The following is a 26,139-nucleotide window of genomic DNA, read 5'->3' on the forward strand; positions in this document are numbered from 1 at the left end:
GTCACTTTGCCTACCTTAAGAATGTCATAAACATGGAGTTTTGTATTAATTACCTAAATTTTCATGGTACATACAGTGTGATACACTTATTTTTTAATATAATCTTTTTGATTTTTTTTTTTTTTGCTTGCTTGTTTCCTCTTCCCTTTCTTCCAGACCCATGTAACCACCTAGCAGGTAGCCTTCCATATTTTTCTATGTTCATGTATGTGTAAATCTGTCTCTACTCATGTAAGGAGAGTGTTTTGATCATTATTTGGTGTACAAAAGTAGAATTGTAGGTACACTTTTTTCTCCTCCGTGCTTTTCTCATCAGGGATGCATCTTGGAAGTCCTTCCAAGTCAAGCAAAATATTGGTTGATTAATAAGCTCTGTTATTCTTTTGAATGGCTGCATAATATTCTGTGGTGTGATCATACAGTGCTTTATTCGACCATTTTAATTGATGAGCATCCACTTTGCCTCCAGGGTTTTTTTTTTTGGCCATTATAAACCATTTGCAATAAGGCATGTACACATACTTATGCATAGATATGTATGTATACATATATGTGTTTGGATAGACACATATATATCTCCATATATGCTGGCAGTTTTATTACGTGATAGTTCTTCAGGAGTGGAATTGCCAAATTAATATATTAATATCTTATGATTCCCACATTGCTAGTGATTTTGAGCATCTTTTGATTATTGGTTTTATTCTTTTGCTATTATAGAAGTTTAAAGATTTTCAGTTCAGTTCAGTCACTCAGTTGTGTCCGACTCTTTGCAACTCCATGAACTGCAGCACGCCAGGCCTCTCTGTCCATCACCAACTCCCGGAGTCCACTCAAACCCATGTCCGTTGAGTCAGTGATGCCATCCACCATCTCATCCTCTGTCGTCCCCTTCTCCTCCTGCCCCCAGTCCTACCCAGCACAGTATATATTCATATTTTGTACTTTTGTGTTCTTAGCAGTCTCTTATTTTCTCAAAACTATTTTTTTTGTTTTATTACATCTTGAGTTGGTCTGGAATTTTTGGTCTAAGGTTGGGAGTGCTAATTTTATTTTGTTTTAAATGGGTAGTCAGTTGTGTTACAGTTGTTTGTTTAGTAGTTTCATTCTATTTAATTGAATGACCACTTTTGCCATATACTATTCTCATGTAATGGAACTCTATTCTCTTGTATAATGGAACCAATTTCTGTATTATTTATTCTGTTCCACTCATCTGTTTGTCTATTTCTGTACTATTTATTTTGATAATTTGATGAGTCAATGTGCGCCATACAGCCCAACCAAACATAATTCTTCTTATAGTTTTCTTAGGTACTTTTGGTCATATTTTTAGTTTTAACACACATATGCACAGAAAAATGCCCTTCTTACTGGAATCCCATCATAATTATGTATTTGTTTCAGAAAATTGATAGTTGTATCATAGTATCCATTGTCATTATATATTTTCCAACCCATTCTGATTTTTTTTTAATGTACATCCTCTTTTTTTTGTTATATTTGTTTGTAAAGGTTTTATTCTGTTACTGATGTGAATGAGATATTTTTATTTCCATTTCTGTTTTCTAATTGCTGAAGGGCAAGAAAGCCTTTGATTTCTTATACTTGTTAACACACTGTTAATAGGAAACTGGAAGTAATGTTTAATACAAGGAAACAATTTTTTCTTAGAAACTACCCTTTCTTTTTTGCTCTCATTTTCTGATGCAAATTAAACATTGTGTAAGTAAAGTAGCTTCTGTTTTTGAAACAATACAGGAAGATATTATGTGTTATAATATCTCTCGGAGTAATACGTGTGCTATCTTTCTGAAGTATTTGAGAGTCGTTGTACATTTTTGGCTGGGTTACTAGATAAGTAGATATTGTGTCCTTTTCATGGTTGTCACATATGCAGGCTCCTAATGTCAGTTTCTTTCACTTGGGTAAGATATTATTCAGTTTCTTTTGGTGTATCATTATTCTTTTCACTCTTGTAATTGGTAATTTTGGGGAAATTACTTTGAGAATGTAAACATCTCATTCCTTAGGAACATCTTCCTTACATGTAGAAATTCATGATTTTGGAAATCAGTTTTTACTAGGATGGTTGTTGCTCTTAAATTTTTTTTTAAACATTTTATGTGCATTTTTTGTGTAATTAAAAAATTTTGAAACCAATTTTTAATGGCTGTCATGCTGTTCTGTTCTGTATCTACCCTAATTTTATTAGTTATCTCCCTATTTTCAAATATTAATACTGTTTTCAATTTTTTACCACTAGAAAAATTTCTGTGATGAACATCTTGGTATGTTAATTGAATCTGATTTTGCTCATTCTGGATCACCAGAAATGGAACAAAAAATTATTTGAAATTCTTGATTTATATTTCTAAATCCAGTAGGCAGTTTTTTGGGACATTTGTTAATTTTACAAGCAATACATATTCATTGTAGTACAATTAGGAAATATAGATAAGCAAAAAAGAAGAAAACTGTCTACTATGAGTTTTACCTTATTTGATCACTTGGTTAATGTGGTTATAGCCAGCTGTTTCTTATTTAAAGTTCTTTTTGCAGTTTCCAGGTAATCTCTAGGGTGCTATTAGAATATTCTCTTTTTTTAAAACAATCTTAATTATTTTAATATTTGTTGATGATCCTTGCTTTGTCAGTTATTTTATGAGGACTTCAGAATGGTGAATATCTAATTCCGACATTTTTTCTACATTTATTTGTTGACATTATTCTAGAAGAAGAATTTTCCTTTACTAACTATAGTTGGGAACCAACTGTACTCTCTTCTCATAGTCAGTTTAAACACGCTTTCTATTTTTTTTGCTCCTGCTAAGCTGTATGGCTTGTGGGATCTTAGTTCCCTGACCAGGGATTGAACCCCCGCCCTTGGCAGTGGAGAGCGGAGAGTTCTAACCACTGGACTACCAGGGAATTCCCTCTTTTTCTCTTTAAATACCACTTTTCACAGGAAGGAGCTGGTGTCAGCATGCGTGCCTAATTATTTCTGGGCTAACAACATGTGTTTAAGATACCCATTTTTAAATGGTTTTGGTAAATGTGGCATGTAGTACCTTAAAATGCAAATAGTAGCTCAGATGGTAAAGAAGCTGTCTGCAATGTGGGAGACCTAAGTTCAGTCCCTGGGTCAGGAAGATCCTCTGGAGAAGGGAATGGCAACCCACTCCAGTATTCTTGCCTGGAGGATCCCATGGACAGAGGAGCCTTTCAGATACTTTTGTTTGTGTCTTTTGGTCTTCTATTTTTTCTGCTTTTAACACATCCACTAATAAAAATGATGAAATATTTAAGACTCAGAAATCAAAGAGGTGTGAAGAATTTACATATTCTATAAACATTTCCTGTAAAGATTCTCTTGCAGGCAATTGTTTCGATAGTTTTGTTTTGCAGACATAATTTTGTAAAAAAGCATATGTCACCTGTCAGTTTAATTAATTCCTTTGTAAAATATTTGTTATGACTTAGAATGATTTTTTAATCTTATTTATAAGTTTTTGTTAAGTAAACTGAACGTCAAAAAATCAAACTTAAGAAAAGGGAGACTCCTTCATATTTTCTCTTTCACTTGGGCCTTGAATTAAAATTATGGACCCTGACAGTAGGTTCTCCAATATCTCTAATGACTTTCATCTTGAACTCAAGACTTAGCAAAATAATTTATTTAAATTCAGTTTTTGATTGATAGTTCTTTACTAACAATGCAGAACATTACATAATCTTGTGAAGAATCCACTGCTGCAAGAGTCAGCCATGCAGCCTTCAGAAGTATAAGATAGTCATGAGATCTGTTCACTTCAATACTAGGGATCTGTATTGTATCATGTTCTGATTGTAAAATGTCAAATATCATTTGAAATTTAATTAAACTTATGTTTTAACCTATAAGAAATCACTTTGAAGAATCTTAACGGTTGGGTTGAGAAGAAATTGGGAATTCATAATGACCAATTCCATTTTCATTGCCCTGAATACATGATATCCATCAGTTCCCTGTGGACATAGCCTTTTGTCTTACCACTCTAGAGTAAACATTAGCTGATACTTGCGCTTTCCACAAAATCTTTGGCTTTTGAAGCAAAAGGTGCTTTAGCCTTTGCTGCCAGATATGGCTGTAGCTATATGTGCCAGAATTAACTGAAAATAAAGCCAGTACTCTTGTGCATAAGAATGATTTATTCTTGGAACATTTGGGTTCCTGGTTTTGGGAAGAGATTTGGACTTGTGGGAGAGAAAAGGCTAGACTGATAAGTTTGTAATGGGTTTAAAACTGACCTTAAACTGTTGGTAGTGTAATATTTCAGTTTTCTGAAAATATCAGTAGATAGATCCAAAATATATTTCCAAACAGTAAACAGCTAAAGAAGCCTCTGTGATTCTTAAATACTCCCAGTTTCACATAGGACAGCTCCTTTGGGCCTGTGTAGCAAATCAGAGGTAGTAGATGTTGGCACAGATAGCTGCTGCTGCAATAGGAAGTAATCAGAGTGAACTTGATGTTGACACACAGAAAAACTCTGAAAGCATTTTGAGTCACTATTTTAGGGAGCTGTAGTTTAAAGCAGTTGAGTAAACTGTTATTGAGACTCAGATTGTAAATATTTTAGGTCTTGAGTGTTAATTCATTGCTGTTGAGCATGAAAGTAGCTATGGATGATATGTAAATAAATGGGCATAGCTATGTACAGAACAGTTTTATTTACAAAATAGATGCCAGGCTGGATTTGCCAGCAGTCTGTAGTTTGCTGACCACTAACTTTGAGGCAAATAAAAATTATTTCTTGAAGACATCACTCTTACACTAAGTATAATTTTTACTTAAGTGATCACTGACTTGTGAATTCTGTATTCAGTATTGCTTAAGAATCTGTGAAAACTATAAAAACAAAAGACTTTCATTTGAAAAGTTAACTGTTTTCGAAATGTACTGCTTAAAAAGGAAGTCACTAGATCTCTTCATTCCCAAATACTGAATATAAAAATCAGTTACCCTAGCAGTTTTAGAATATGAGCCATCTCCTTCAAGGAAGATGTAATATAATATATATATATGAAATTAGAAAAATCCTGCAAAAGCATATAATTTATGAATTTATGTTTTGAGGAAGGTATATGCAGATTGCTGAGTCAAGTCTTTGGGTTTAGTACTTGCCCTGTTGGTGAAGTTAAATGATAATATTTGGTTCACCTTTAAAATTTATATTACCTGGAGTGAAAGAATGACTTTTTCCTTCCTTCTGCTTTGTTTCTAGGACTCTTCTGACTTTTCTGGTTCTCTACTTTTGTGTTATTGTATATGGTAGGATATTAGTCCCTCTGGCTATGAATGAAATCTCATTTGAGGATTTTTTTTTTTTTTTTCTAAGAGTCTTACAAAAAGGTTTGACTTGATTTGGCTTGGTTGTAACTGTATGGGTATTTGTATTTCAGAAACTTTGCTGACTTCTAATAAAAATCTGAGTATGTAATTTTTTGCCTGGACTATCTTAGTGTATTTTATCTCTCAGCTATTATGCTTATTTTGCTGTTTCTTAAATAACTAATGCTATACTATGCATACTATAAAGGCGAACAGCTGCTTGGAGAACTACAAGTGAAGAAAAGAAAGCATTAGATCAAGCTAGTGAAGAGATTTGGAATGATTTTCGAGAAGCTGCAGAAGCACATCGACAAGTTAGAAAATATGTTATGAGCTGGATCAAGCCTGGGATGACAATGATAGAAATCTGGTAAAAGGAATATGTTTTTGTTAGAATGTGATAAAAAAGTTTTTTTAGCTCTAACTCTTCAGGTTTATAATGTTTGTCTTTCATTACTGCCTTGCCAAAGATCTTTAAGTGAAGGTTCTAGAAATACCTTCTGTAATCCTTATAGTGTTGATGTAATGAGGAAACCGTAAGAGGATATTTGCATCTCATCCACCCTGTTTTGTACTCATGTTCTCATATGTACAAATGCACACATTACTGGTTCTTATTTTCTGTTTGGAAACCTGTTATTTTGCTAGCCAACAAGTGATATTAAATTAAAATTTTGGGACACAAAACATAATGCAGTGAAGAAAGTAATTATTTCTCCAGTTTTCCCCTTGAGAAATAATTAGCTGTAGGGCAAGTTAATTCTCTGATTCTAAGAATTTTTAAAACTTGCAACATTGAGAAAAATAAAATGTAATCAGCATTTAGTCGAAGTCAAGAATCTTATTTCCTGATGAAAGTGGATCTTGTTTTTCCAGATTTCTAGTGGATTAAATTCTCTTTATTTTTTAGTCACATCCAGAAGGTGCTCAGATCACTCCCTGAAAGTAATTTAAGAGTTTCAGTCAACTTTCTGAACTTGATGAGCTGTAAGGTACATCAAGGGTAAGAATGTAAAAGTAAAGAAGTTCCTTTCTCTTTTTTTAGTGAGAAGTTGGAAGACTGTTCACGAAAATTAATAAAAGAGAATGGATTAAACGCAGGCCTGGCATTTCCTACTGGGTGTTCTCTGAATAACTGTGCTGCCCATTATACTCCCAATGCTGGTGACACAACAGTATTACAGTATGATGACATCTGTAAGATAGACTTTGGAACACATATAAGTGGTGAGTTCTTAGAAATAATCCCTTGGGTAGGGCTGTAGATATTGAACTCTTACATTTCCCCTTTTTGATGTCTCACTTTTCAGTAGAGCTATTAATACATTGAGGCAGATTTTGAGATTTATGTTAAAGCATCCTACTTAATGGAATTCAGTGAAAACTGTTGGGTAATTGAGGTTTGTTACCGATTATAGCAAGGATTGAAAAATAGAATCTTACATTTTCATTCAGGTTGTTGTTTCAGACTTTTTTATTCGTATAATAACAATAAACATTTACCCAGAACCTTTGAGTTTACCAACCTTTGTATATAATTGTTAGCTTTTCTCAATTCTTTCCTACACCCTGTTAGGTAAGTACCTTTTGCTTTCACTTAACAGGCGAGAAAGCAAAGCTTAGATTTAAACAGTTGAGGTTTTATTAAATTGGAGAAGCTAGATTGATGGTTAGTGTCCTGTGGACCTGTACATTTTCTCTTCCCACTTGTGCTACTTAGTTCTCCAGGCTTTCTCAGTTTGATTTGTTTTTATTGTATTTTTTTTGTATAACTGCCTGGTGAGTACTGAATTGGTGCTGTCTTGAGGTAACCTTGGAATTGATTTTGTCATTTTGAAACATTTGATTATGAATGCTGTCTAGGTACTTGAAGTTCTGCCTTCATTTGAGCCCATCATTTTGTTTTTCTGTTAATTAGCAAGGGTAATTAATAATGTAGGTATAAAGTAGGTAATTTGACTAACTGATAGTTAAACACAAATTTTCTCTTTCAGGTAGGATTATTGATTGTGCTTTTACTGTCACTTTTAATCCCAAATATGATACATTATTAAAAGCTGTAAAAGATGCCACTAACACTGGAATAAAGGTATGTGAACTGTAAGCACCATCTCATTTAATATATTTTGAGCACTTTATAGCCTGTTTAAGTACTTTAGGTTATGTAAGACTGGTCTACCACCCTTAGGGTTTTAAGTGAGTTATTGTAGTACAGTGTATGGAAGGCTTTTATAGGTGAAGTTATTTCTGATTGTCCCTTATTTTAAGATACTAGAAAGTTAAGTTCCTGTAAAATTCTGTACCTTGAATAACAGAGTATATGTGATTCTATTCTTAGTGTGCCGGAATTGATGTTCGTCTCTGTGATGTTGGTGAGGCTATCCAAGAAGTTATGGAATCCTATGAAGTTGAAATAGATGGGAAGACATATCAAGGTATGTTCTCTAAAAGTGCATCTTATTTTGAAATGTCTTAACTTGGCAGAAATAATTTTGCAAGATGGTGTTGAGTGCTTTCTTTGGGTCAGCTGCTTTATCTTTCTCTCTTGGAAATTGGGAATATAAAGAGGGGAAACAAGGGAAATGACCTGTTCATGGTAGGAACTAGTGGTAACTAGTTGCTGGGAGCTGTTAGTCTACTCTGGTCGCTGTTAAGAAGACATGGGAGGATTTATCCCAGGGTGACCAGATGCAGGCTAGATTTTCTGTGACTAGTTACAAGGCTCAGGCAGAAGTAAGAGGCCTTTTCCATCGATGACTCCTCCCCTCTATTTTTATGTTGAATTCAAAATTTAGAGGCCAGTTAATTCCTTGTGTTAATCTCTTCCTTTAATCTTTATTCCCTTTGCTGCCTAGTCTTTCACAGCCATTGCCAATCTACACAATCCCAGAGTCACCTGCGCATTCTGGTGTTGTCAGTCCAGCCTTTCTCCGCTTCCCAGGGTCTATCCGACCACTTTCTAGCCACCATTTTTCTTCGTAATCTATGCTCATTGCTCTCTGTATCTCTTGTCTTAAAAACTTCCCTATGGAATATTTCCTACATTTCCTTTAACCAAATCCCGACTCTTCCTTGTAATCTGAGGAAGCATGGAGACTCTCATGCTCCTTGCCCCTCAGGAAACTCACATCATTCAGTGTTCTTTGCATTCCCCTGCTGATACTTTTGGACTGTGGTGTCTCTCCCAACTGCACAGTGTTTCTTTCCTGTAAGACTAGATGGTGCCTATCCTTGTTGCTCTCTTGCAGATCCTTAAACCTATGAACATCTGTACAAATAAAAAATTCTTTTTTTTTTTTAAATTTTTACTTGGGTTTTTTTTTTGGTTGCAGTGAGTTTTCGTTGCTGCCTGCAGGCTTTATTGCGGTATACGAGCTTCTCATTCTGGTGGCTTCTCTTGTTATGCAGCACAGGCTCTAGGCATGCAGGCTTCAGTATTTGCTACTCTTGGGCTTAACTGCTCCATGGCATGTGGAATCTTCTGGGCCAGGGATAGAACCTGTGTCCCTTGCATTGGCAGGAGGATTCTTATCCACTGCACCACCAGGGAGGTCCCACATAAAAAATTCTTAAGGCTTCTCACACATGGATGGGAGGTGTCAACAGCTAATAAAGAAAACTTGCTTTGGAGTTAGGCAAGTCTATCTTTGAGCTTAGATAACTTGTTTTTAGTTTTTGGCTTAAAAATTTTTTTAATGTATTTATTTTTAATTGAGGGATTAATTGATTTACAGTATTGTGTTGGTTTCTACCAAACATTAATATGAATCAGCCATAGGTTTACCCATTGGTTTACCCATTTACCCATGTCCCCTCCTACATGAACATCACCTTCCTCACCCCACCCTTCTAGGTTGTTATCTAGCCCTAGTTTGAGTTCCCTGACTCATACAGCAAATTCCCATAGGCTGTCTGTTTTACATATGGTAATATATGTTTCCATGTTACTCTCTTCATACATCTCACCCTCTCCTTCCTCCCCTGCTGCAGCTGTGTCCATAAGTGTTCTCTATGTCTGTGTCTCCATTCCTGCTCTGCAGTTAGGTTCATCAGTACCATCTTGAGATAATATCTGTAACTTTGACTGTAATAGGATTCATAATACCATGTTTTTTGTTTTGTTTTTGAGAAATATAAATTTTATGACATGCCTGGAATTTATTAGTATTCCAAAAATATTTGTTGTTTCCCACCTCCAGTTTTGGGATTGGTCCCGCAACAAATAATACTTACATTTCTCTCAGATCATCTTTCCCTTCCATTTTCTCCTTATTCTACAACCTTGGTTGGAATGTGGTCTGCCTTTCAAGGCATAGTAGGTGACAGTTTGACTTAATGTTTGGTCACCACATAACAGTTTCTAGCGTGAAAGGTTGAAATCTTTAATATCTGCTTTCTTACCTCTTCCACTAAGCCGGTGCAGAATTTTAGGTTCTATTCTTTCAGCATCCGCTTTTTTTTTTTGTCAGTTATTGCATTGATCAGGGTTCTTAGTTGAGGGTAGCAGAATTCATTTTTACTAGTTTAAGCAGAAAGAGTATAGACAGATCATGACATTTAGAAGATAAAGAAATGGACTACAGGCTGAACTTTAAGAAGCAATTTCCCTAAACCACGTAACAGAACCAGGCCAGGCCATCAAGGGAGTGGAAGCTATAGAATTAGAAAATAACCGTGATAGCTGTTGGTTCCAGAATTAGCCTGCCACTGTCCACAGCCTGTATACCTTGAGCCCTACTTCTTCTATGTAACTTGGTTATATGTGTTAGGTTGGGATAGCTAAGAAATGTTTTTAAGTGTGTTTTTGATTGGTCTAAGCTGCTAAGTTGCTTCAGTCGTGTCCGACTCTGTGTGACCCCATAGACAGCAGCCCACCAGGCTCCTCCGTCCCTGGGATTCTCCAGGCAAGAACACTGGAGTGGGTTGCCACTTCCTTCTCCAATGCATGAAAGTGAAAAGTAAATAGAGGGTCAGTTTGTCGGGTCTTGGAGGAATAGTAATGCTTGCTGAATTTTAAAGCAAATTTAGCTTGTCATTTATATAAGAAGGAAGACTTTTTAAAAAAGCTAATTGAGAGTCTTATTTTTCTGCACCACCCCTAAATTTGTAATGTGCTTGTCATTGCTAAAGATTTGGGGGGAAAAAAACCAAACCCTTGCTACCTAATTCTGCCCTAGAAGAAAGGTAACTCACACTAAATTCTGCAGAAAATTCTCATACTATAGAACTAGATTTTTTTTTTTTTTAAGCTTCTATTGTGGAATATAACAAAAACTGAAAATACACACAACTTAAAAACTTCAACTAAACAATTGTAAAAGTTATGTAACCTCACCCCTTGAGAAGTAGAATATTGCCAGCATTACAGAAGCCCCCCAGCTTTATATACCCCTTCTCAGTTACAGAAGGCTTCTTCAAATAAACTATTATCTAAAGATTTGCATTTCCGTTTATCTTTACCTAATTATGCATCCCTAAACATTTAGTATATTATGCTTAATTTTGAATTGTATGTGTGTGTGTATATGTATAGGATTGCACCATATCTATATAATTGTGCCTTTTGCTCATTTGGTTGTATTTCAGGTCAGTATATTCCTAGCTTTTCATTTTTATTGTTGAGTTCCACTGTGTAAACGTGCTCACAGTTTGTCTATTCTGTCATTGATTCTAGGACTTTGGGGTTGTTTCGATTTTCTTTTTTACTACTTGAAATGTTGATGTAATAATAAAATTTAGGGTTTCTTAATACTGTTGTTTTGACACAGAATCCTCATTTTCAAATTACCTTTTGGTTCATAACCATAATAATACATATTTTTCTTGTTTGTAATGCTTACATACATGATATTTTATGCCTAGATGGACCATAGATGGTCCATAGATGGACCCCCATTATGTCCTCGTCACATAATTTATTCTTTTTCCATTATTTTCCCTACTCCTTCTGGTTTTTAATCTATAACATTGCAATAAATAATTTTTTATATCCCTCTAGTTTTCCAATTTGTATTTAACTGTTTTAATGTGGGGTTGGGCTTCCCTGGTGGCTCAGCTGATAAAGAATCCACCTGCAATGCAGGAGACCCCTGGGTTGGGAAGATCCCCTGGAGAAGGATATGGCAACCCACTCCCAGTATTCTTGCTTGGGAAATCCCATGGACAGAGGAGTGTGTCAGGCTACAGTCCACGGGGTCACAAGAGTTGGACACAACTTAGCAACTAAACCACTAGACCACTGATGTGGGGTTATTTAATAGCACCAAACCTGATTTTTAAGCAAATGCTTAAACTCAGTACCAAAGGCCAAGAGATCTGTTTCTGCCTTGAAACCCTGAATAAGTTTTTTTTCTATTATGCCAGTGAAACCAATCCGTAATCTAAATGGACATTCAATTGGGCCATACAGAATACATGCTGGGAAAACAGTACCCATTGTGAAAGGAGGAGAGGCAACAAGAATGGAGGTATGTATGCCATTAGCACTATTCTTCTGTGAAGCATTTTGACTTTTTTTTCTTCCGCACTATGAAGCTAGTAGTAGTTGAGTATATAGCATGTTGAACAAAATTAATCTGCCACTCATACTAACCCCAACAGGAATTGGGCTGTGTGAGTGTGCAGACTGTGTCTGGTCACACTGTGTCTGGGGCTCAGTTGGCTGTGCAAGTGAGGCATGTCAAAGGTTTAGTCGATCCTTGATTATTTATTGAGCATCTTGTTGTTGCCAGTCTCTTTAGTAGGCACTGAGATGTATAATAGTAGTGAACAAAATTCCCGGCTCATGTAAAGTCTACGTTCTGATAGACGACACAGAGATCAAAAGTGCTAAGGAGGTAAATCAGGAAAAGGTAGATAAGGATTGCCAGGTGTGTGATTTCTTACACTAAATGGGGAATACCTCAGCCTGAAGTTAAGATGGGAATTTTAATTCATTCTGAGTTTTTCTTCATTTTCCTTGACTCTCATATTTTTAGGAAGGAGAAGTATATGCCATTGAAACCTTTGGTAGCACGGGAAAAGGTGTGGTTCATGATGATATGGAATGTTCACATTACATGAAAAATTTTGATGTTGGACATGTGCCAATAAGGTGAGAGGCAATTCTTATAAGATTGATGAGTTTCTCTTCCCAGTTAACAGCATTTTAAAATGTGTGATGGACATCCACAGTGGTACATTCATAAATGCACAGTTCTATAGCCTAAAAATAAGGTCTGTAAATTTCTATAATTCAGCACAGAAAAAAAAAGCCCTATTAGAAATGTTAACTGAGATGAAATGATCTAAGTATTCTTTTCATATCTTGTTTCCAATAATTGTAATAATTACAGATTATTACTTTGCTAGCATTCCTAGGTTTTTACTATTTTCCCATTGGTAAACTTTGTATTTTTATTTACTTTTTAAAAACTTTTTGGAGATAATTGAAGCATCTTCTTGATCATCAGATCTTTTTCAGCTTGATGCCGAAATGTCCCCCAAAAGGGGAATTCCCACCTTAATATTATTGATAAGTTTGTACTTGAAATTTAACACTGCAGGCATAGACATACAAGATAACCTTGATCTGGTCTCCTCTCCATCTGCCATCTGTAATTGAATATTATACATTCTGGTTTTTGGAAGTTGAAAGAAGCAGCAAAGAGAATTTTTTGAACTTTAATTACTAAGTAAAGTCATAGTTTTGGTTTGAGTTTTCCTTAATGGGGGAATGAGTTGGTAGGTAACTTTTTAGCCAACTATTAATCTTGGACTTTTCTCTTAGGCTTCCAAGAACAAAACACTTGTTAAACGTCATCAATGAAAACTTTGGCACTCTTGCCTTCTGCCGCAGATGGCTGGATCGTTTGGGAGAAAGTAAATACTTGATGGCTCTGAAGAATCTGTGTGACTTGGGCATTGTAGACCCATATCCACCATTATGTGACATTAAAGGATCATATACAGCACAGTTTGAACATACCATACTTTTGCGTCCAACATGTAAAGAAGTTGTCAGCCGAGGAGACGACTATTAAACTTAGTCCAAAGCCACCGCAACACCTTTTATTTTCTAAGCTTTGTTGGAATACATTATACCAGATTTAATTTGCAACATGTTGTCTTAACAGTGGACCTATGTAATACTTTTATCCATGTTTAAAAAGGAAGGAATTTGATCAAAGGCAAACCATTTAATGTTATTAGCCAAGGAAAAAGCTTCCAGGACTTTGAAATGTTAACCATTTTCTGTCTGTAAAGCTCCAAATAGTTAGGAATGACTTATACATTTTGTTTCAAACACCTAAGAGATGCTTTTCAGATATTTATATTGCCATATTCTTAATTGAATGCTTTGAATGACTACATCCAGTTCTGCACCTATATACCCTCTGGTATTGCTTTTTAACCTTCCTGGAATCATTTTCTAAAAAATAAAGACATTTTCAGATCTGAGAGCTATATTTCAATGTCTGTGGTTGTAATTCTGTATAGGAAATAGTTTAGCATAGCATAATGTAGGAAAATATAGAGCCTTTTGTCTGGATTGTAGACCCCCACACTGAAACTTTCCTTCTGACTGAGTGGCTAAAACAAGAACTATACATACATAAAGTGGGAGGAGAATTTTCATAAGTTAATATACGGCTTTAGGAATATTTTGCCTTTACTTTTTTTAGGACAGTATTAATGCTTGTTTTTCGTTTAACCCCTTGATATGAGAAAGATATAATTAAAATATAACTTAGTAGGAACATTGTGCCAACTTAAAACTTTGATTTACTAACATCTCAACATTTAGATCCTTTGTCCAGTGGTGGTAGTTGTTGAAAAATGTATTTAGCTTACTCAGTAAGCCAAAAGGGCACTTAAAACCACGCAAAGAAAAACAGTACTTTCCATGTTTAGATCTCATTCTAGTTATTTCAGTTACTACACTTTTTCATTATGAACCAAATTCTCTAGCACCTTGCCCCTGGACTGGCTTGAATTCATAACATCATGGGTGGCATTTCACTTTCAGGAAGTGAAGTTACAGTGACACTCATAGCAGCTAAGTACGTAAGTTGAATGTAAGATGCCAAATATTTGAACTGAACCCCACAGTTCTTAAACAGATTGCTTGAATTCTGTGTAAATGATTTGTTGGGAATGTTCCCACATAATTTCAAAATTGTTGTGTACCAGGGTAAAGCCTTAATTTGTATATGCTTTAGCACAGATTGCCTCGGGGATGCTGTTTAGTTTGTGTTTTGTTTAACATTTTTCTCATAGGAGAAACCTGACTTCTGTACTGAATCATTTATTATACATTAAAAAGCTGCTCTTTCATATTAGAGCTACAAATGAATGTTATCTTGTGGGATACACAGCCTAGGTTTTAGCTATATGAGCCATGTTTATTATGGTGCTAATGTTAAATAGCTACTTTTGAATAATTTCTCCATTTCCTGTGATGATGCGCAAGTGGCAGAGCTCGCCAATTAACGCCTGGACATGTTACAGGGCTTGGACCCTCCAGCTAGCTCTTTTGGGGCTTTGGTGGGAGGTATATAAGTATTTTTATTTCTAAACCCAAGAACTTTAGAACTGAGTCAAGAATTTGGAGCTTTGTAAGATCTCTAGCAGTAGTGACCCTCTAACTAATTGTAAGCTCCAAGCTCCCTTCCCAAGTTGGGAGCAATGGCTTTACTGCATGACCCTGAAATGGCTGGAAGGGATATGATCTTGTAAATAGGAAAGCTGTTACTTTAAAAAAAAATTGTATTGTTTACTTGGTAGCGATGTATCTCTTGAAATCATTTTGTCATGTTTACAATGATGTACCTTACTGGTAACAAATTATTAGTTTGATGTTTAACAATAGTGCCTTTAGTAAATTATTTTACAACCAAAATACGTTGTTTTTTTGTTAGATAAATTTAACAGAATGTAGAAATCCACATTGAGATATACTGTAAGAAATCTTGACTTGGTTTTAGTTTTGTTAAATAGCCTTAATTTTTTTTTTAGATCAGTTTTAGGCTTAGAGCAAAACTGAGCATAAAATACAGAGGAGTTCCCATAGTCCCTTTCCTTGACTTCACATACACAGTACCCCCGGCCTCGGTTTTAGTTTTAAGGGTTTAAAAAGTAAAGGGCTAGCAACTATACCACTGTAAACAACATAGCTTCCAGAGTTGTTTTTAAACTGTTGCTCTAAAATTAGGTACACTAAAAGGTATAGTTTAAAGTAATCCTTGATGTTAAGGCTAGACACAAGTATCTTGGCCACAATAAATCTTTAATGAGGTATAATTATGTTAACAGTTGAGGTAACAACTTGCATAGGTATTTAATAGATGAATAATTTTAAACCTTAGCCATTTAAATTCAAGCTGTAGTTTTGGCATGAATGATTTGTCTGTGAAGTGATAAATTCTCATTGCACTTCATGATCAGCTGCCCCTGGTGATTTCAACCTGCAAGCAAACCTACTTAAAAAAGATAAATGATTTTCCAGTGGTTAACACCAAGCTAAGATCTTAACATACCTCTAGAGGTTAGTGGATTCTCTTCTTTCCGAATAAAGTTAGCAACAGTAGGACTTTAAAGATATCTCATAAGGTTGTTAGGGAAGAGCAATGAGTACTTCATACTATATTTTTAATAAAATGCAAGTGTAATTTTAATTTCAAAAAGGGCCCAGTGTTTGAATATCTAAGAGGCTTTTAATAGTCACCTAATACTAGCAAGAGCAATTTAATCTGGCTTTAGTTACTTATTCTAAGTGAGATGCTGAACATTTTGCTCAGATACCAATTTTGAACAGTTCTCTGTCCTATGCAGTTTTTTTCTCTTCAAGACTGATTTCTATCCCTTTAAACCAAAAATCTCAAGATATAATAGTACAAAAACTTTTAAGAGATCTAATGTTAAATACATAAAATGAACTCATACCCAAACTGAACTGTACTTGTATTACATCATAATATACTGTTTGCTACATTCATTTTTTTTTTTAATGACTACTTTATTAGAATCTGGACAAACGTTTGCTGCCAGGCAAATCACTATTATTAATATAAGTCTCAGCCATCATGTCCATAATACTGAAGTCGTTTAAACATGCTATTTAAAAAGCTGTCATCATTTGTATAATACAGTTTGACTATGCCAAGTAAAGAATAATTTTTACAACAAACTTGAGAAAAAGGAAGTTCTGTTTACCAAAGTAAAGTCTATTCTGAGTCCTGTCCCACACAAAGCCTCAGGGGTATTGAATGATAATGAGTAGGTAATATTTCACTTTGTAGTAGCTGAACTTCCTTTGGGGGCATCTGATACACAAATCTGAAAGAAATGCCCTTTTTCTGGTAAGACTTAGTGAAGCAAGTTTAATCTGTCTGATAAGAATTTGTATAGAAAATAACTATAAAAGATAAATAAATGTATAAAATGATGCCACCTGAACTTATTCAGTAGAAGATTGCACAAATTCATGATCTGAGCCAATTAAGACATTAAAACACAAGAAAGAGGTAACACCAGTCTGAGGTAAACACTAAAAGTTTAAAACTCCCAAGTATTTAACAAAAATTACCTGCTGATACTGATACATATACTTAAGCTAACTTCATCCTATAAAAAAATCTATTGCAGTTAGATACAAAATGTGTAAACAACACAGTGTGCACTGATTAGTAAGTAAAAATAAAAACAGTGAAGCCCAAAATTGTTAAGTCAGCCCTTTTAAAAAATATATATACAAATCACAAGAAGAAAGCCCCTACTGTCTGTGGATCAGCTAAGGATTTCATTAGAAGAGGTATCAGCTTCTTCACTGGGATGTTGGCTACTAGACAAGAGTTCTGGAGGCAGGAGTTTAGAATGTCCATTCTCAGTAACTCGCTGGGTATAAAACAGGATATAAGCTTGGGCCTTGCATACTTCATCCATAGTGCACATGCTTAGCTTGGAATCATTGCAGTGTACCCAGAACCCTAGAGTGAAGCACAAAAGTATATCTTAATGTTTACAAAGGAACTTTAGAAATTTCTAGTATAAATGAAAACATGGATTTAAAGAGTTTCAGTGAGTTGAAGGCTTTTTTTTGAAGGAAAAATAATTGTCTAGCCAATTTAGTTCTTTGAATTAGAAATACAGCTTGGGCAGTATGTTACTCTGGAATCACCTACCTTTGTCCTAGAAGTAATTTGAAGTTATAGAATCTGATTCATTCACTTGACACTACCTTTAATTCCTGGTATAATCTTACCAGTTGATGCTTTTGCTGGTAATTATAAAGCAAACTGTGTAAAACTCATGGTAATGTTAACTGCCTTCCTGGGTTATATGGACTTTTTCTCCATACCTCTTTTTCTAAGGTTCATGGAAGCAGTAAGCGAAAGTTTCATGTTAGAACTTGAAATCAAAGTTGTTCCAAATATCTGTGATTCCCCAGTTCGTTAGGTGCTCTGTTCTTAAACAAAATTCACTGAATTCAACCAGAAAACAGAGGACCTACTCTTGGAAGTATGCCTTTCACACTTTCTGACTTGTAACTAATGAGACCATCCTTACTATTTTATCCCTTCAGCCCTTACAAAACTACCACAGTCCTGCATCATAGAATACTCTATTTTCTGCACAAAACCCCCATTTTTTTTTCTTCTTGAAAGAAAACAAATCAAGTGGCTTTTCTTAAGATTACTTAGTGTCTAGTTTAGAAATCTGTGAAGACTGAACCCTGGCTTCCAAAAGCCTACCCCAAGGTACAACACTTCTTTCCAGCTATACCTCCTTCAGAATTGTAACAGTAGGCAGTGTAGTGTCCGGAGCCGAATCCTTTCCCGTGGTGCATTACCACAGCAGATAAGTCATACATAAAACATTCTGGTCTGAGGGACTTCAGGGATTCCCTGCAGCAATAGGGCTCCATGTTTAAGATTTCTTCAAAGCCAACATGAACACCAATCTTCTCTCGGTTACTACCTCCTGACCACCTGCAAACAAAGCAGGGTAAAATTAACAAAGTCAAGGGACCATAACCATGTACCCGGTCCAAACTCATAATGATAGAAAACCTCAGAGAGCATAGAGGACCATAACCATGTACCCGGTCCAAACTCATAATGATAGAAAACCTCAGAGAGCATAGAGTACAATCCTATATAAAAAGTGTAAATAGTAAATCCTTACTGAAGTTGGCTACAATAGAGGAATTTAGGCTTATTTACCAAACAAGTACAGTGAAGTTCTAAAATAAATTATTTGGCTTCTGTAGCTAGAGGATAGTATAGGAAGAAAATGAACTTTCAGAAAAAATACAGCCATATGGCATTTTCCCCCTTTGAAGTTAGAAATTCAAGCCACCAAAGGGTTTTTAATTCTTTACTCTCTTGTCAATACTTTTAAGGAGGAAATGGCAGGACCTAGAATTTGTTCCTGGAAGACATAATCTGGATCTTTCTTGGCCAGGTGTGGGGAAAAAAACCAAACAAAACAGGCACCTCTAATTCCTCAGAACACTTCAAGAGCTCTTCATACTTAAAAAAAAAAGAAACTGTGACCCTTCCTGTGTGTAAATCAGTATAATACCCATTAGTGACAAAACTCAGATATCGTCTCTATACTGTCAGTTTCTCAATCTGTTGATCATGCTTCCCAGTAGTGGGTCTGTGCATGTAAAGCAATGCTTTTATCATTGAATAGTATGAAGTGGTGCTACAGGGGAAAAATAAATGGTAGTTCTTTCAAGAGATTATAGTCCAACTTGGAGTGCTATGGTACAATGACAAAAAACAGCTGAAAATATAGTATCAATGTATTTAAACATGCAGTGAAGACAGTAGCAGGTAAAGTAGGGAGAAAGGCAAACAGGTTTTATGAAGAAAAAAAAATGTGAAAAAAAATGCTTAATTAGTATGATGTAAAATTGTATGGAACTAAAGGTGAGACTTGAAAATGTCACCTGCCACACTAGAAGTCATATCCCAATCTTTCCCTATTAAGTGTATAAAGAGTCCTGTATCCAGTGCACCTTTAATCTTAGTACCAAGCATGTAAAATAATGGAGCTTGCTTAACCTAAGTTCCTATCATTCTCCCTTTATCTCTCTTTTATTATACCATAAAATTCAAACTTTAATTTACTGAATTATGCTAAATAAGTACTTGTCAGTTGTCTAATTAGAAGATTATTTCCGTTGATGAGCAGGATATCCCTTTTTGTCTGCTGATAAAAATACAGTAAAATGATAAAAGAACAAGATAACACTATACCAAAAATTCATGATTTATTTCTGAAAGGGAATAGGACTAGGAGGCACACATGGGGAGCTTGTAAGGTCTTAGAAATGTTCTGTTTAGGTTTCTCCTAAAGCTCTTGTGTGCCCCTCCCCAATCCCATTCTATGTTTTATATGCCCTACATATTTTATATACTGGCAAATATAGTAGTACTTTTTTAATAGATGGAGAGAAAGGAAAAAGATAAATGTGGTGGTAAAGGCAGCATAAAAATGGTCCCTGAATCAGAAATATGGCATGGAAGCATCACAAATATTTTGGGCAGAAGATGGGAGAGAGGCAAATAGGTTTAAATTAAGGTGAGCTTCAAATGGCATATTAAAGAGGCAATTATGAAGAACAGAAAGTTCTTCAATGATTTATAGTAGCCAATTAAGTACTAGAAATTTAAACCCTTTTAATTCTATCTATAGGATCTCATATATGGTCTGACCTCTCCATGCTTCCTGGCCTTTGCTACCTGGCCCTGGACAATACTGTGCATGCTAAGTCGCTTCAGTTGTGTCCAACTCCTTGCGACCCTATGAACTGTACCCCACCAGGCTCCTCTGTCGATGGGATTCTCCAGGCAAGAATACTGGAGTGGGTTACCATGCCCTCCTCCAGGGGATCTTCCCGACCCAGGGATCGAACCTGTGTCTCTTAATGTCTCCTGCATTGGCAGGCAGGTTCTTTACCACTAGCACAACCTGGGAAGCCCCCTGGACAATATTAAGACATAACAATTTTCTTGTTTTCATTCCACTTGATTTCACACACCCTGGCAGGTCTCACCCAGACTCTTCACTAAACCTTTTGTTGTGTTACCCTTTCCTGTTCCTTCATACCTTTGTTCATGTTGCTCTCAGGCTAAAGTGTTCCTCCTCCTGCATACACTTCATTCATTCACTTAGTATTTTGGGGCACATATGTACTGACCTCAGTTCTGGATTTTGGAATACAGGAATGAAAAGACAAGACCACTGTCATTACTGGACTTCTGTTTAGGGGGACAGAAACAGGTATTAATAAATCAACTATTGCAGATATTGGTTTTTGCCAAGAAGCAAAAATAGGGTAGGTAATGTGACAGAGTTGGTGCTACTTTTAAATAGGATGGTCAGGAAAGTCCTGAGATGACATACGAACTGAGATTTAAATTACATGAAGTCCCCTGTGCCATTAGGGAGGCTTTGGGAATGTTTAGATATCAGCTAATGCCTTCCTCTAGGGCTCTGATAAATTCATTTGTATGTAGTTTGTGGTACTTAGTATTTCTACTTCATCATATTTCTGTGAAGTCTTGACTATAATCTTGAGAAAAAAATTCTACCTTATATTCCTCAAAGAATATGAAACAACAACAGGCATTTTCCAAGCATGAAGCAATTGGGTCAAATACTCTCAAGCTATAGATTTTAATTTTAAAATTTTGTACCTAAAACATGCTGAGTATTAAACACTACAAGCAGAGACTAGGAGAATAATATACTGCGCAAACCAAAATGCAAGGAGTCTGCTATCAGCAATGCATTCTACAAGGGAAGATAGTATCAGAAGGATAGTTACTGAACATGTTGTCTATAATTAGGGCTAGAGATAATGACAGAATTTTTTCTCCTTAAAAAAAAAAAGCAGAAGTATATAAGTCTCCCAGTCAAGTATCAAACTTTATTCTACTACTAACCTGAATCGTTTGAGATGGAGTCTGAGAACCTGAGGTAGGTGGCAAATCATAAGCTGTTTTTGTGCTTCTGTGAGTATAACTGGTTTTGAGGAAAACCTTCTACGTTTTGCTATGATATCAAAAACAGAATGAGATGCAAATTTAAGGATACAATGAAATGCTTGAGTAAACTCAAAATAATTCAGACATGTATTATCAATTAAACATTTGCTGAGTTATAGGCATTATACAGGGCTAAAGATAAAGGCATGGCCTTGCTCTCGAGACATTTAACAATCATGTAAAAGAAGGTGAAAGTGAAGTCGCTCAGTCATGTCCGACTCTTTGTGACCCCATGCACTGTAGCCCCCATTGACAGCTCCTCTGTCCATGGGATTTTCCAGGCAAGAATACTGGAGTGGATTGCCATTTCCTTCTCCAGGGGATCTTCCCAACCCAGGGATCGAACTCAGGTCTCCCACACTGCAGGCAGACTCTTTACCATCTGAAATGCCAAGGAATCCCACAATCATGTAAACCATACACACAAAACTTATGAGCCAGTCAAGGCAGACAGGTAAACAAACAAGTACAGTTGACCCTTGAACAACAAAGGCTTGGACTACATGGGTCCACTAACATGCAGATGTTTATTTTTTTCAATCACAGTTGACACAATTGACTGTATGTTTCGCACACACAGATTCAACGAACCATGGATTGAAATTTACACCCATGGTTGGTTGAATCTGTAGATGTGAAATCTTCAGGGATGGTTTGGCAGATTGGCAGATTTTAGTATAAGCAGGTGTGCCTGGAACCAATCCCCCACATACACTGTACATAATTTAATCTAGTCCTGAAATAAGGCAACAGAAAGATATAGTGCTATAATATTTTTAAATGGATTTGGCTATGCCAACTAAAAGGAAAAATGACTCCCTAAACACATACTTAATATACTCTTACCAAAGTCTAATCAATCATGGTCAGTTCACTTCTTGAGGCTAATCAGGATCCCATGGGCGTGGAACCTTCCTGCCCAGAGCACCCCTCCCCGCTTCCTGGAGATCCAACCCAGCACCGCCTGAGAAAGCAAGCCTTCATTAGCTCTGTATCTGAGATCTCCCTCAGTGTCTTGCTATTTTAGTACCAGATCTCAAACAAGGGGAACTGAGGATTCTTTTTACCTTCTGCTATCTCTAGAGGTCCACCTATGGACCTTGTGCTGCAGCTTCTCTCTAGGCCATTGGCTACCAAAGTTTGCTCCTGATGTCCAGGAGTTATCCTTCAACTTGTATATCAACCCAACACCAGCCACAGGAGAAGCTGCTGCTTATAGGAAGTGGAATCAGTCCACCATGAGGCTGTCCTCTAACCCAACTCCTCTTTCCAGCAGAAGTCTTTCCTCCAGGTCTATGCTCCAGAGACCCAGGTATCAGATTGCTGCAGGATCTTAGGGATGTAACTTTGGGTTGTCTCCCAGAATATATGGTACAAGTGTAGCTAGACAAAGCATGTTAACTCCTTGAATTATAGTTTTAAACATTTGCCATTATAGATTAAATTCAAGCAGCTCTTTTAGGCCTTTATTTGGTGGGCCCAGCATATATAAACATGTTATAATTTTCTGCATTTATTTTCATATCTTTCTACTCCCAGATTTGGTGAAGAAAACATCTAGGACCATTCACATTTATGTTCAAGAAAATAAACACTATACAAGTTTGATAAAGGTTTATTTTCTTCTAATCTTATAAATATTAGGCTCCTATTTACAACAGATTTTGTAATAGGCAGCACTCAGAAAACAATGTTGGTATAAGTTGTTCTAAAACACCATCAACTTATATACCATTTTTTCAATGCTGGAACAGCCACTGTTTCTTTTATGTTACCTTAGGAGTTTATTATCTAACGCCCTAGAGTCGTTTTTTTTTTTTCTGGACATGGAGATTAAGGAGATTAAGTTTATATATAGTATAAACATTAAAAATGCCATGTACTACACATTGATAGAGATAGAGAAACCAGATGAAGACGTAGCAGATCTGATGTGGTTTTTTTTTTTTTTTATAAATTTATTTATTTTAGTTGGGGGCTAATTACTTTACAATATTGTAATAGTTTTTGCCATACATTGACATGAATCAGCCATGGGTTTACATGTGTTCCCCTTCCTGGACCCCCCACCCACCTCCCTCCCCATCCCATCCCTCTGGGTCATCCCATTGCCCCGGCCCTGAGCCCTTGTCTCATGCATCGAACATGGAATGGTGTTCTGTTTCACATACGATAATATACATGTTTCAATACCACTTCACTGGAGGAGGATGCTTCTGTTTAATTGAAATGGCTGTTTCATCTCCCAGTGCTGGGTTCCTATGCTCACTTCCATTAGAGAGCTTATCACAGTAGACCTTGTCTATCTGTTTTCTCCATTAGTTATGTGAGCATCTTCAAAGTGTCTTTCCTCTTTCCACAACGACTAGAACAATGACTAATTATAGAAGAGACAGTCAATGGATGGTTTTTTAATAAATCTTTGCTTTTATGAAGCCAGTGTCCATTGCAGCAGTCCAGCAATGTATATTATTTCCTATTTTATAGGTATGTATACACACACATATACATATGTTGTCTATATATCAATGTTTTGATGTGCACCAAAAAGACTCACAAAGCAATCATTTCATTCAGTACTAAATACCTTTTACTATTCCCCTTCACTACTTTATTCTACTCACATATTGAATTTAAATTTTATTTTATGAATCCTTTCTACAACTTACTGTAGGATCAAAAATATTTTAATGTCATCCATAAGGCAAAACAAACATGTAGTTCACAAACATCAATTAAAAAGGAGAAATATGTAGCCCAAGTTTCTTTTGATAAACAATTTATTTCTATACCTGCTACTTAAGGAATTTCTTCGTTTCCCCTCATTTGTGTTTCTCTTTGCTAACCTTAGAAAAACAAAGAGAATATATAGCCTCTACTTACAATTACACTGGTCACATACGTAGATTTTTCCTTCTAAAGCTTCGGTTTCTGTGAACTTAGCCAACATTTCAGTAACCAGACACGGCTGGGAAGCACTATCTTTTCCACTGCATTGGTATCTTTCTGGGAATTCTAGTGACAAGTCCCAGAAAGGTTCTGTGGTATTTGATTTGTTGTCACATGCAAGACATGTAACCTGCAAATAAAATATTAGTTTCTCAGATTACAATCCTTCTGTCAAAATATTTACTCCTTTCACTAGAAGTCATTACCTGTAAAGCTTTTCTTCTGAAAATGTACTATCAGAATTCTGAATGATCTCTTTACATTATTTTCAGGGAATAATATTTTTCTTCCTTAAACTCACTACGCATTGATGGGCTTTAACTATGAGGCATTCAAAAAGCTCTAAGGGCAAATATACCGTGTTCATGGATTGGAAGAATTAATATAGTGAAAATGAGTATTCTACCCAAAGCAATCTACAGATTCAATGCAATCCCTATCAAGCTACCAATGGTATTTTTCACAGAACTAGAACAAATCATCTCACAATTTGTATGGAAATATAAGAAACCTCGAATAGCCAAAGCAATCTTGAGGAAGAAGAATGGAACTGGAGGAATCAACCTGCCTGACTTCAGACTCTACTACAAAGCCACAGTCATCAAGACAGTATGGTACTGGCACAAAGATAGAAATATAGATCAATGGAACAAAATAGAAAGCCCAGAAATAAACCCACGCACATATGGACACCTTATCTTTGACAAAGGAGGCAAGAATATACAATGGAGAAAAGACAACCTCTTTAACAAGTGGTGCTGGGAAAACTGGTCAACCACTTGTAAAAGAATGAAACTAGAACACTTCCTAACACCGTACACAAAAATAAACTCAAAATGGATTAAAGATCTAAACGTAAGACCAGAAACAATAAAACTCCTAGAGGAAAACATAGGCAAAACACTCTCCGACATAAATCACAGCAGGATCCTCCATGACCCACCTCCCAGAATATTGGAAATAAAAGCAAAAATAAACAAATGGGACCTAATTAAAATTAAAAGCTTTTGCACAACAAAGGAAACTATAAACAAGGTGAAAAGACAGCCTTCAGAATGGGAGAAAATAATAGCAAATGAAGCAACAGACAAACAATTAATCTCAAAAATATACAAGCAACTTCTGCAGCTGAATTCCCGAAAAATAAATGACCCAATCAAAAAATGGGCCAAAGAACTAAACAGACATTTCTCCAAAGAAGACATACAGATGGCTAACAAACACATGAAAAGATGCTCAACATCACTCATTATTAGAGAAATGCAAATCAAAACCACAATGAGGTATCATTTCACACCAGTCAGAATGGCTGCTATCCAAAAGTCTACAAGCAATAAATGCTGGAGAGGGTGTGGAGAAAAGGGAACCCTCTTACACTGTTGGTGGGAATGCAAACTAGTACAGCCACTATGGAGAAGAGTGTGGAGATTCCTTAAAAAACTGGGACTAGAACTGCCATATGACCCAGCAATCCCACTGCTGGGCATATACACCGAGGAAACCAGAATTGAAAGAGACGCGTGTACCCCAATGTTCATCGCAGCACTGTTTACAATAGCCAGGACATGGAAGCAACCTAGATGTCCATCAGCAGATGAATGGATAAGGAAGCTGTGGTACATATACACAATGGAATATTACTCAGCCATTAAAAAAAATACATTTGAACCGGTTCTACTGAGATGGATGAAACTGGAGCCCATTATACAGAGTGAAGTAAGCCAGAAAGAAAAACAACAATACAGTATACTAATGCATATATATGGAATCTGAAAG

At 36.0% G+C, this 26,139-nt stretch overlaps 2 protein-coding genes across 32 annotated transcripts in view; one reads left to right on the plus strand and one right to left on the minus strand.

The window, feature by feature from the left end:
• METAP2 (methionyl aminopeptidase 2) overlaps positions 1–13,821 on the plus strand; it is a 29,403-nt gene extending 15,582 nt beyond the window's left edge. For all 3 annotated transcript variants that reach the window (XM_081592225.1, XM_081592227.1, XM_081592226.1), the window contains 7 exons: positions 5,583–5,744; positions 6,420–6,601; positions 7,369–7,463; positions 7,713–7,809; positions 11,738–11,841; positions 12,352–12,467; positions 13,143–13,821. In XM_081592225.1, coding sequence (XP_081448351.1) covers positions 5,583–5,744; positions 6,420–6,601; positions 7,369–7,463; positions 7,713–7,809; positions 11,738–11,841; positions 12,352–12,467; positions 13,143–13,395 — 1,009 coding nt within the window. In that variant the 3' untranslated portion in view covers positions 13,396–13,821. The remainder of the gene's footprint in view (positions 1–5,582; positions 5,745–6,419; positions 6,602–7,368; positions 7,464–7,712; positions 7,810–11,737; positions 11,842–12,351; positions 12,468–13,142) is intronic.
• USP44 (ubiquitin specific peptidase 44) overlaps positions 13,408–26,139 on the minus strand; it is a 37,996-nt gene continuing 25,264 nt past the window's right edge. For 9 of the 29 annotated variants that reach the window (XR_014082579.1, XR_014082581.1, XR_014082582.1 and 6 more), the window contains 5 exons: positions 24,298–24,493; positions 21,313–21,421; positions 20,474–20,625; positions 18,137–18,342; positions 13,408–17,340 (listed from right to left, as the gene is read on the minus strand). Coding sequence is in view for 6 of the 29 variants with exons in the window: in XM_081592207.1 (XP_081448333.1) it covers positions 17,141–17,340; positions 18,137–18,342; positions 21,313–21,421; positions 24,298–24,493 (711 nt within the window). In the remaining 23 variants the exon portion in view is untranslated. Of the gene's footprint in view, positions 17,341–18,136; positions 18,343–20,473; positions 20,626–21,308; positions 21,422–24,297; positions 24,494–26,139 lie in introns of all 29 variants that reach the window. The other 20 variants (XM_081592207.1, XM_081592208.1, XM_081592209.1 and 17 more) reach the window with 4 other exon arrangements.

Source organism: Giraffa tippelskirchi, chromosome 4 (assembly GCF_054371585.1).
Source record: "Giraffa tippelskirchi isolate mGirTip1 chromosome 4, T2T-mGirTip1v1.2.pri, whole genome shotgun sequence".
NCBI lineage: Eukaryota > Metazoa > Chordata > Mammalia > Artiodactyla > Giraffidae > Giraffa > Giraffa tippelskirchi.